Source organism: Stigmatopora argus, chromosome 7 (genome assembly GCF_051989625.1).
Source record: "Stigmatopora argus isolate UIUO_Sarg chromosome 7, RoL_Sarg_1.0, whole genome shotgun sequence".
Taxonomy (NCBI): Eukaryota; Metazoa; Chordata; class Actinopteri; order Syngnathiformes; family Syngnathidae; genus Stigmatopora; species Stigmatopora argus.
In genome coordinates, this window is record NC_135393.1 from 17,999,721 (window position 1) to 18,011,601 (window position 11,881).

The following is an 11,881-nucleotide window of genomic DNA, read 5'->3' on the forward strand; positions in this document are numbered from 1 at the left end:
TTTAAATATATTATATTTTGCTAATGGCTTTATAGCACACTCAAATATTGACTGCATTTTGTTTTATTATGATTGAACAGAAATCCTGAATAGTTAGTTATGGTTACATCATGATGTAAGTATTAAAACAATAAATCTTAATATGATTCAACAACCATGAGTGGGTCATCCTTAGCCTAAACTACAGCGACACCTACTGAGAGAAAAGTAGTATTTTTGAAACCAATTGGAAGATGTTCACAAAAGCTCATTTTATCTTCAAACTAATAAATGAAATACATATTGAGACTATTATTAGAATGAAATGTAAAGTCTATGACAGACAGGCGACCGGTTTGATCCGGTTTCAAGCTGTTAAAAGTTGACGCAAGACGGCAGACGTTGCGTTGCGTCCGCTGGCGACCTTCATCCTCTTTTTGACTTCCGTCGTCTCTTTTGCACCTTCGAGTCGACGTACGCCGCAAAAAAATATAACAAAAAAAACAACAACAAAAAGAAGATTTTTTATTTTTATTTTTGAATTTATCCTTTTCGGCATGCTGGCCTTTACTTTGTCCTTCTTTACGTTCGGTGAGTGAATCAAAAGTTATGATGCTAAAATGAACTATTTTACAATTGTGTGCTTTGGAATGTACTGGTTTTTTAAAAAATATATTTTTAGCATTTTTTAAGGTATTTAGAGTCACTTTTCAAATATTTGTAATATTTATTTTATCCGTTTTGTATTCTAAAGTAATGAATATCTAGTTACAACATTCCAAAGCCAAAAAAAATCATTTTCAGAACCGCTTTATCCTCACTAGGCTCGCGGGGGGGTGCTGGAGCCTATCCCAGCTGATATTTTTAACTATATATTTACTTATTCATTTTTTTGCTTTCTATTAATATATTTTTTAATTCTATTGCTATTATCCATTTACATTCTTTAATTAAAAATGACAAGCTACATTGGCATTTTCAATTCTAGTTGTACATTGCCATTTTATGGTTTTATTTGGGTATTTTACCCGTATTTTCTAGCCCAACCTTCATGACTTTTCGACAAAAATGCCTTGTCATTGAGGAACAACATTGAATTTGCTTGTTCTGATTTAGATTGACTTTCTAAATTCAATTTATGGGCTACCATGGACAGTAATAGACGTCCAATCCAATGGATAAGTTTAACAGACATAATTTTGTCCAATGAAACTTCCGCAGGCGTCGCTTTGGGGGCGGGGCAAATGACTACCCCCGGCATGACCACGGCGCCCCCAGACTTCAACTTCACCACAAATGGCGTGTCCGGAACGACCCAAAACGACAACGTCACGAGCGGCAACCCGAATAACACCCATGGTACGGTTACGCCACGGCCCGCTCAAAAAGGTAAATAGAAATCAAAAAATGCTTCATTTATGTTGCTACATTTCTGATTCCGCACAAAAATGTAATAAGGAAAACTATAGGAATTAATGTAAGAGAATAAGGCTAGGAAGCGAGCCAGCTAGCTAGCTAGCTAGCTCACTGGTTCTTTGGACACCATTGACAAAATCTACAGGAAGCGACCTACCGTATTTTTGGACAAAAGTCGCACCAGGCAAAAAATAAAATAAAAAATACACACCAGAAGCGGAAAATATATGGAGTATAAGTCACATTTTTTTTATATTTGTTCACCAAACATAGGTTAAAGTAACAATAGTGAAATGCAAATTATGCTAACTATAGCCTAAAAACATGTCGCACTTGGGTAATAGAGAATAAGGCTAGGAAGCGAGCGAGCTAGCTAACTAGCTCACTTGCTCTTTGGACGCCATTAACAAAATCTACAGGAAGCGACCTATCGTATTTTTTGGACAATAAGTCGCACCAGGCAACAACAAAAAATACACACCGGTAGCGAATTATGCTAACTATAGCCTAAAAAACATGTCGCACTTGGGTAATAGAGAATAAGGCTAGCTAGCTAACTAGCTTGCTCACTTGCCAGAAGTGGAAAATATATATAAATCACTGGAGTATAAGTCAAATTATTTTTATGTTTGTTCAGAAACCAAGAGCAAAAGTTAAAGTAACAATAGTGAAATTGACAAGAGATCAAAAAGGCATGTTAACAAGAAGTTTTTTTTTTATGCTAACTATAGCGTAAAAAAAACACATGTCGCATCTGGGTAATAGTTTCAAATGTGAACAAAATGCAACTTATAGTCCGGCAAATTTTTCAAGAAATTGCCTTTTTTTCTATGTTCTTGAGAACATTGAGGTCAAAAGCTGTGATTTAGCCTCAGATTTGAAGACGAAACTCCCAGATTTTGCGTTCAACTTCCTATTCTCGCCCGTATTGACATCGTCATTTATGAATGAATTATTATAATCTATTTTAATTTCAGGCAACACAATGGAAAGCACAACTTGGTCTAGCACCGCTATGAGCATTTCCTCCATCTCCAGCACCAAAATGAAGGAACATGGAATAGAAAGTAAGGCAACTCCATATTTTTTGCATTAATATGAATGACATTATTAATATGAATATATTTTTTGGAACAGCTACCACCACAGCAAAACCGTACACGACCACCGGCTACGACAACACGGGTGAGCGTCTTTTAATCTCTTCCGCTCTTCTACTTGAAATGAAAAGAATATGAAATATGAAATATTCAAAATGTCCGATTCCTCCAAGGCATCATCATCCTGGTATTGATCATCGTCGTTGCCATTGGATTCATAATCGCTTGCTACATCTCCAAGAGGCGAGCGAGGGTGGGTACAAAAGGACAAAAGAAAAATTCGACATTTTTTTGTCTGCCATTGACGGCAATAGACGTCGACGCCATTTTGACCGCAAGGAACCAAACTTCATTCAAAGCTCATTTCAGTAAAAAAAAAAAAAAAAAAAATGAATTGGGCAGTTAGCTAAGATGAAATTAAGTTATGAAAAGGTAAAAAATGTAGTATAGTTATTATTAATGTGTGTGTATGTTGTTATTATTATTATTCTCACTCACCTTCCAGTTTCCAAATCTGTTTGCCAATGAGCGTTTCTGAGGGAAAATGCAATGACAATTGATAATTCATTTTTTAAGTTTTGTCAGTTTCTCCATTGTCATGAAGGATTTCATATTTTTGAGTAATTCAAAATTCTGTCAATATTTGTACATCAGTTAATGTTAAATGTCATAAACCAGGGTAGCCATGTAGCCATAAACACAACAACCCAATTCATTCATTCATCCATCCGTGCATGGCTGAATTACATTCGGAGTGAGTGCTATCAGGATAGGAATAGGTTTAAACCAACAAAACAAACAAATTAATCTAAATATGATTAAAATATTGCGAAACTTTTCATAGCATGTAGAAAGCGTAAAATGGATTGGACGTCTATTGCCGTCAATGGTATTGAAACATGAGCCTTCATAGCCGATTCTTGTCAATGGCGGTGAATTAGTTGAGATGAATAATTCCATATTTTTACCCCTTTGATGCCCAAATTATTATTATTTGAACCCTTATCATTTAACACGGACGTCCAAAACATATTGGACGTCTATTGCTGTCAATGGTATTGAAACATGAGCCTTCATAGCCGATTCTTGTCAATGGCGGTGAATTAGTTGAGATGAATAATTTCATATTTTTCACCCTTTGATGCCCAAATTATTATTTTTTGAACCCTTATCATTTAACATGGACCTCCAAAACATTTTTGAGTGGGAGGGGCGGATCAGCAGTAGTAATTGTTCACGTATTAATAACTTAAATATGTCACCAAACGGAGTTTTCAGGCCGGCAGCCCACCAGGCTTATAAAATGAGGTTTTTAAGTACAAAAAAAAAATGTGTTTTTTTTCTCCTGTTTTTCAATCCTTTCCCAATTTGAAGTCTTTTATTTTTTTATTTTTCAGCGTCACACCATGGACTTTATGACCAGGGCGGACGAAGCCAACATCCCGCTCAGCCCCGTGGAGCCCGTTTCAGCCAATGACAACGCGCCAAAAAATGGTGGGTTCTCCAAAAAACGAATTTTTAGTTGACATATCTCTTCGTTAAAGATGACAATACAAATGGTGTCAATTTCTAAGTGTGTACAGTAACGCAATGACATTTGCAGGTTTGCAGACATTTGAATTTGGAGACAAAAAGTCCAAAATAGAAGAAAAAGAAGAAGCAAAAATGGAAGCTGAAAGTGAGCCAAAAGGTGGGAAAGTCATTTTTTTTCTCTTCCTCTTTCTTAAGATTGAGCCTCAAAAAAAGGGAAGTACACGTAACTGTACAACAGCTGCACCGAAATGTAAATATATATATATATATATATATATATATATATATATATATATATATATATATATATATATATATATATATATATATATATATATATATATATATATATATATATGTATGTGTATATATATATATACATATACATATATATATACATATATATACACATATATATATATATATGTATATATATATATAGCTGCACCGAAATGTAAATATTTTGCATTTAAAGTTTTGTTGTCATTTCTTGTCCCCCAATACTCACATGAACAGAATGTCTAAAGATGTAAATATATATATATATATATGTATATATATACGCATATATATACATATATACATATATATATATATATATATATATATATATATATATATATATATATATATATATATATATATATGTATATATGTATGTATATATATATATATATATATATATATATATATATATAGTCGTAATCCGACGTGATTTTCAACGCTCTTGAATAATACATTTTTAAATTATTTTAGTTCTTACGTCACACTGTCATGCAATAACTGCAGTAACCTTGCTAACCACACGAGGGAGCCTGTGCTATTTCTCTTTTGGTCTATTTTTCCTTCCCATGCCGAGTTAACCTTGTCTCCACTTTCAAATATTTCAACTAAAGGCAAAACTTTGACAAAACGCACAATGTAGGCCACCATTTTTGCCATATTGTTCTTCCAAATCTCTTTTTTTTTTCATACAAAGAAGTGAAAAATGATTTTTTTTTAGAGTGAGTCAATTTTAAAATCCATTCATTCATTTTCTGAACCGCTTATCCTCACAAGGGTCGCGCGGGGGGGTGCTGGAGCCTATCCCAGCTAAATACGGGCAGGGTACAATCGGAGGGCACAAGGAGACAATCAACCAATCGCTCATAGCTAGGAACAAGTTAGCATACAATTAGCCTAGCATGCATGTTTTTGGGATGTGGGGGGAAACCGGAGTACCCAGAAATATACCCACACAAGCCTGGGCAAATTCCGCACAGTGAGGATCCACCTGGGATCGAACCCACGACCCAAGAACTGTGAGGCCGACGTGCTAACCACTCGAACTCCAACTTAAAACACATTATTTTCCCAAAAATTCACAGAGCACATTTTGCTTGGTTGACACACATTCACCATACCCATGAATAAAACAAATAAACGAATAACTATAATGATCATGAACTTTATAGTTTTACTCATTTATAATAATAAATAAAGAGAATTTGGAGCATTTTTAGGTGAAGGCTATCTTTTGATGAGCTAAAGAGTCCGCAATGCATCAAAGGTGACCTCGGCGACCCTCGGACGGTGGCGAACGAGTTAAGCCGGGGCGATTTTGGGCGTAATGACTGTGGCGCTAATCTCCGCTTTCCCTTGGGCCGATCCACTGGTTCACCTCGCGACTTTCCCACAGCATCCCACAGCTGTTCACTAATTAGACGTTTCTCGGGTGTTTTTTTGTCGCCTCGCAGCCGAGGCTCCGCCGGCGGCGGACGCGTCGCCGGAGAAAGCCGAAGACGGCAAACCGGGGAAATCGGACCAGGCGGTCGAGAGTGGCAAGAACGAGAACGACAGCGGCGACAACCCGACTTCGGCGAAAGGTGGCACAAATGTTTACATTCAAAACCGAGTCGACTCATTCAGTACCAATCATCGTGTCACTGACATTCCCTTCTTTCAAGCGCCACAGGATATTGCGTTCTCGGCTCTCGTCAACAAACAAAAAAACAAGTGGTTGAAGATGGTGGGGGGGAGGGTGGTAAGGGGCGGGGTGGTGTGGTAAGGGGCGGTGTGGTAAGGGGGCGGGGCGTTATGGGGCGGGCGGTGTGGTAAGGGGCGGTGTGGTAAGGGGGCGGGCCGGTCTGGTAAGGGGGCGGGGCGGTCTGGTAAGGGGGCGGTGGGCCTGGGGGGAATTGACCGAATCTATTTTGGGTGAAAAAAATGGCAAATTATGGCAAAATTAAACTATGACTAAATTAAATTATGGCAAAACCTCGATCATGGCAAAAGCCCATTCTGGCAAAATTAAATTAAGGCAAAATTAAATTGTGGCAAAGTCAAATAATGACAAAAAAATGCATTCTGGCAAAAGCACATTATGTCAAAACTATATTCTGGCAAAACTAAATTCCGGCAATATAAAATGACAAAAACTACTTTCTGGCGAAACAAATGTTGGTAAAACTAAATTCCGGCAAAACTAAACTCTGCCCGAGCCAATTGAGTCAGTTAGCTAGCCAGAACTGTTAGCCGGCCAGGCCCACTTTGGAGCCCTCCCACAATTTAACCCGATTTTCATCTGTCAACAACAAAGCAGAATCCAACTCACCCCACGTCTTCCAGGACATTTCCCTGACCAGCCAGGTGTGAGATCCGCCGTCCCCGCCTAGTCGCTTTGCCCGGTAAGTCGCACCGCATTCCGTCCGTCCGTCCGTCCGTCCGTCCGTCCGTCCGTTTGTCCGCCTTGGCGACTTTGATCTGCAGACCCAACAGAGTGCGGCTACTCATTATTGCGGAACTCTCCGGCATCTTTCGGCACGACATTCCGAAAGAAAACGAGCAACAGCTGGTGCCAAAAGCACTAGCTCAAGCCAAATAGAAGGCCCATTAGTGAGCGCTAACCCTCGTGCTAACTCGAGCCGACACCATCTGCCGGGAGAGCTAATGTGCCTAGCTAACTGCTAACACGCCATAACTAAAAGTAATAATCAGCATTGATTTTAAAAAAAAATCAAGACACTCACGACGAGTCTCAAAATGTCAAATACAAATCAAATTTGGATTTTAATGTCATTATACAAGTATTATGAGATTTAAAGCTTCACCACCAAATGTATAAATAACAACAAAAAAGAAAGAAATCAATAAATAATAATAATGAACAATAAATTATCATTAATCAACAATAATAACCAATAAATACAAAATAAATAATAACCAATACAAAATAAATAATAACCAATAAATACAAAATAAAGAATAATGACCAATAAATACAAAATAAATAATAATAACCAATAAATACAAAATAAATAATAATAACCAATAAATAAGTAATAAATAAAAGTAGTCAATATATTAAGTAGTCAACAACATAAAAAGTATGGAAGTACACAAATAACTAATAAAATATAGGAAAAATAATCATAGGAAAAATAATCATGACAAATCAGATTGGACGAAATAAAAAATAAAAAATAAAAAAACAGATTCGATCATAAAAAAATTGGAGAATGGGAAAAAATGTGTTATTCAAGAAAAAAAATCATAAAATTACTGATTTACTAGAAAGAAAGAACTACTATGACTACACAAAAATAATAATTTTAATAAAGGGTTTCTCCTCCCTTTTAAATATTCTTTTTCAACCTGCTGTTTGCGAAAGGTAGCGAAGTAGCAGCTGTTCTCTCGCGAGGGGCGGCCACTCGCCGACCCTCCATTCCAGCTGCACTGCGACCTATCCTGGTTTGTCGCCGTTTTCCACGCTACCCAAACATTGGTTCACCTCAAATCGCACCGTTAAAATCCAAAATCCTCCACCTGTCCGTCAACAAAAAACAACCGTTCTGTCCGCAAAAGTCCAAAAACGTAGTCAACCGACCCTTCGCCCCCCTCCGACTTGGACGCGAGCCGTCAAACATGAAAGGCCGGCGGCGCTGACGGGAAAATAACACGTCGCGCTTCCTCCCTTCCCTAATTACGCCGCTGTAGTTTATGACTTGTCAGCAGACGAGAATTAGTCGACGGCGCCCCGATGACGAACGGGCTTTCAACTTGGTTTTTGGCTTTGTTTTGGGGGGGTCGGCCTGGAAAACCAGGTGGGCCATCCCAGAAAGGAGTCCACGGATTGGTTCTCTCACGGATCTGACAAATATTCCAGGTGTTGGAAATCAGCTTGTCTTTTGCGCACTAAAATCAGCCGAGTTTTTCCAAAAGTTTGTCTTTAACTCTTATTCATCGATTTTATCTGGTTATTATGTGGTTACTTTACATCACATGTGTCAAAGTGGCGGCCCGGGGGCCAAATCTGGCCCACCGCTTCATTTTGTTTGGCCCGGGAAAGAAAATCATGAGTGGCGACTTTCTGTTTTAGGATCAAATTCAAATGAAGAGTATAGATGTATATTAAATTTCCTGATTTTCCCCCTTTTAAATCAATAATTGTCATTTTTTAATCCATTTTTTCTGTGTTTTTAGTTCAAAAATCATTTTGTAAAATCTAAAAATAGCTAAAATAAACATTGTTTTAGATCTAAAAAAAAAAAAAAAACGGAATATTCAGGGATTTTAATCCAGTTCTTTTAATCCATTTATAAAAAAATCTAAATATTATATCTAAAATGGTCCGGCCCACGTGAAATCAAGACACCCCTGCTTTACATTTTTTTCACCCATTTTTTTGTTCCCAGGTTAAGAGAGCGGTGACTCCAGAAAGCAAGGCAGTTTTTATTTTGTAATAATGAATGCAAAAAAATTAAAAGGGTGAATATCCAATTTTTGTGGCAAATTAATTTTGGTCATTGTAAAATATTTGCTAGATGAGATGAAAGATATGTAATATTTATCTAGTCTTGGATCCTACTTTGGCTGTCACTGTCCAATAAACTAAATAATATGACATTCCTTTGTTGACCTCTGTGACCTTTGCCCCAAAATGTCTTCAGTTTCCATAACTTCTGCCAGTTTTATTATTATCCCTTTACTCCTTCTTGAGTTATCATGAACAAAAAGATAATAAATCCCAATGTTTTAAGTCGAGGCTACTTTTTTGACCTCTGTGACCTTTGACAAATATATATTCCGCTCTATAGTTTCCATATATTCTGCAATTTTGATGATAATGCCCATTCTTGTACTTATATTAATTTGAACACAAATATAAAAATTTCCAATGTTTTAACTCGAGTCCTTTTCTGACCTCTGTGACCTTTGACCTCATAACCCCAAAATGTATTCAGCGCTTCAGTTTACATACATTCTGCAAATTTAATGATAATCCCTTTACTCCTTCTTGAGTTATCATAAACACAAAGTTGTTTTTTAAAAATCCCAACATTTGAAGTCGAGCATACTTTTCTGACCTCTGTGACCTTTGACTTGATGACACCCCAAAATGTTTCCAGCTCTTCAGTTTCCATATATTTTGCAAATTTCACGATACTCGTTAATGATTGAATTTGAACCCAAATCGGAAAAATTCCCATGTTGTAACTCGAGTCCTTTTCCGACCTCTGTGACCTTTGACCTCATGACCCCAAAATGTTTCTAGCTCTTCAGTTTCCATATATCTTGCAAATTTCACGATACTCGTTCATGATTGAATTTGAACCCAAATTTGAAAAATTCCCATGTAACTCGAGTCCTTTTCCGACCTCTGTGACCTTTGACCTCATGACCCTAAAATGTATTCAGCTCTTCAACTTCCATATATTCTGCAAATTTCATGATAATCAGTTTACTCCGTCTTGAGTTATCATGAACACAAAGATTTTTTTAAATCCCAACATTTTAAGTCGAGTGTACTTTTCCGACCTCTGTGACCTTTGACCTCATGACCCCAAAATGTTTTCAGCTGCCCAGTATCCATACATTCTGCAAATTTAATAAATCCCTTCCTCATTCTCGACTTATCTTGAGTACAAATCTAAAAAAAAATCCAATTTGTTCCCCCGTGACCGACGGATAAAAGCAACGCGTTTCCGCGAGCCCTGAGCAGGTGTGCGTCGGCAGGGGCATCTATGACGGAAGCACCCGACCGCAGTCACGACCGGCCCGCGCCCACGCGGAACCCGAACCGCTTCTTCCTACCGAACCGATCTGGCTGGCTATTTATACGTGGCATGAATTTACGGGACGGATGTCCAGCTACGGTATCCACGCAGAAGTCGGACGAGGACAATCGATACGCCGCCTCGGCAGCAATGCAAGAGGCTTTCAATCCACTTGGACTGGGAGAACTGGCAGCGATAAAAAAAAATCAGTCAAACTAGATTGGACGCCTATCAATGGGAGTAAATATGATCACTCAATGTTAGCTTTTACAAATTGAAATGGCTGCCCGGTGCCCATAGTTAGCTGGGATAGGTTCCAGCAACCCCTACAACCCTTGTGAGGGAGGATAAGCCAATGGAAATTGAATGAAATGTCAATCAAAGGCAGTCAAAGCGGTAAGGGCTACAAACAAAAAATAATAATAATACTTCTGAGGTATATTGCAAAAAATAAACATACATTACTTCTTAATTTATATATTTACATTAATAAAAAAAAATTAAATAAACAAATACAGCACAAAAGTCAAGAAACTCCCAATCTAGAGACCTCGTTTTACCACAATTAAATATTTCTTAATAAAAATAATGCAGCAATATATTGCAAAAAACTACAAAAAATTAAATTCATACTAGTAAAACAATTGAGTGTACCCCCATTTTTTTTTAAAAACGTATACATTTTTTTTAACCTCCAATTAAAACCAAAACAATTTGAATATCCACACCTAAAAACAAAAAAATAGAAAAATAATAGCCACAAAATGTACACTATCAGATCCACTCAAACATCCTGAAAAACTCTTTATTTATTTTTTTAAAGAACCTGGTGATATTTAAAGTCCAAATAATCTGTCCTACATTAGACTACAGTACAGTTGGTGTCTTCCACCACAACGGGAATGCGGGTGAAATCCAGGAGTGAGCCAGTATAAATAAAACCCCTGGTGCGCTTGTTTCTATAGTTACACCCCCGCCCCGCCCCGCCCCAGCCAGCTTTTATTTCCGTCCGCTCAAGTGAAGAGGCCGACAGATTTATTTTGGAAAAGCGTGATACGAAATGAGAGTCCAATTTGTCCCTCCCTGTCCAAATGGATTGGACATCTATTGTCTTGATTTTTTTTTTATTTTCTCAGGTGCCCACCTGTCTCACCAGCTGATACCCGCGGTATTGCGCCACGGTGGTGCCGGGACGTCCCGATGACATGACCTCTGTGCCCTCATATAGTTAGCCCCGCCCCCAGAGTCGGGTGAAGTAAACTCTATTCATGGGGGCACATAAGTCGAATAGCTAATTTAGTTATTTTAAAAATGCGTCCATTTTTAAAGATTGTTTTGTATTTTTCTATTTTGAATTTTTTTTTTAAATTGCTAATTTAGTTATTTTAAAAAATGTTCTTTTTTGTTTTTTTCATGGAATAAATTTTAAAGTATATTTGCAATAGACAGATTTACTTAATGGACACAGTCAAATATTGTTTTGGATTTTTCTATGTCAAATTTAAAAAAAATGTGAAAATAGGTCATTTAGTTTTTTTTTTTAAAAGTACCTTTTTGCAATAGACAGATTTACTTAATGGAAACAGTCAAATATTGTTTAATATTTTTCTACTTTGTATTTTTTTTAAAGCGTGAAAAGATCTAATTTAGTTATTTTTGTTTTTTTAAATGTCCTTATTGTTTTTTTTTAATGGAATAAATGTAAAAGTACATTATTTGCAACAGACAGATTTACTTAACGGAAAGAGTAAAATATTGTTTTGCATTTTTCTATTTAGAAAATTTGAAAACATCATGAAAATAGCTCATTTAGTTATT

At 36.9% G+C, this 11,881-nt stretch overlaps 1 protein-coding gene across 3 annotated transcripts; it reads left to right on the plus strand.

The window, feature by feature from the left end:
- The first annotated feature begins 409 nt into the window (after positions 1-409).
- Positions 410-9,192, plus strand: LOC144078014 (uncharacterized). 3 transcript variants are annotated; one of them, XM_077606188.1, is made up of 10 exons: positions 410-570; positions 1,201-1,368; positions 2,373-2,462; positions 2,533-2,580; positions 2,669-2,748; positions 3,893-3,989; positions 4,099-4,185; positions 5,765-5,893; positions 6,607-6,694; positions 8,702-9,192. In XM_077606188.1, the coding sequence occupies exons 1-9, from the start codon at positions 537-539 to the stop codon at positions 6,660-6,662; spliced, it is 789 nt and encodes a 262-aa protein (XP_077462314.1). In that variant the 5' UTR covers positions 410-536; the 3' UTR covers positions 6,663-6,694; positions 8,702-9,192. The 3 variants fall into 3 exon arrangements, with proteins under 3 accessions (XP_077462314.1, XP_077462315.1, XP_077462316.1); XM_077606189.1 differs by having other exon boundaries at positions 6,610-6,694; XM_077606190.1 differs by having other exon boundaries at positions 6,636-6,694.
- Positions 9,193-11,881: the final 2,689 nt, after the last annotated feature.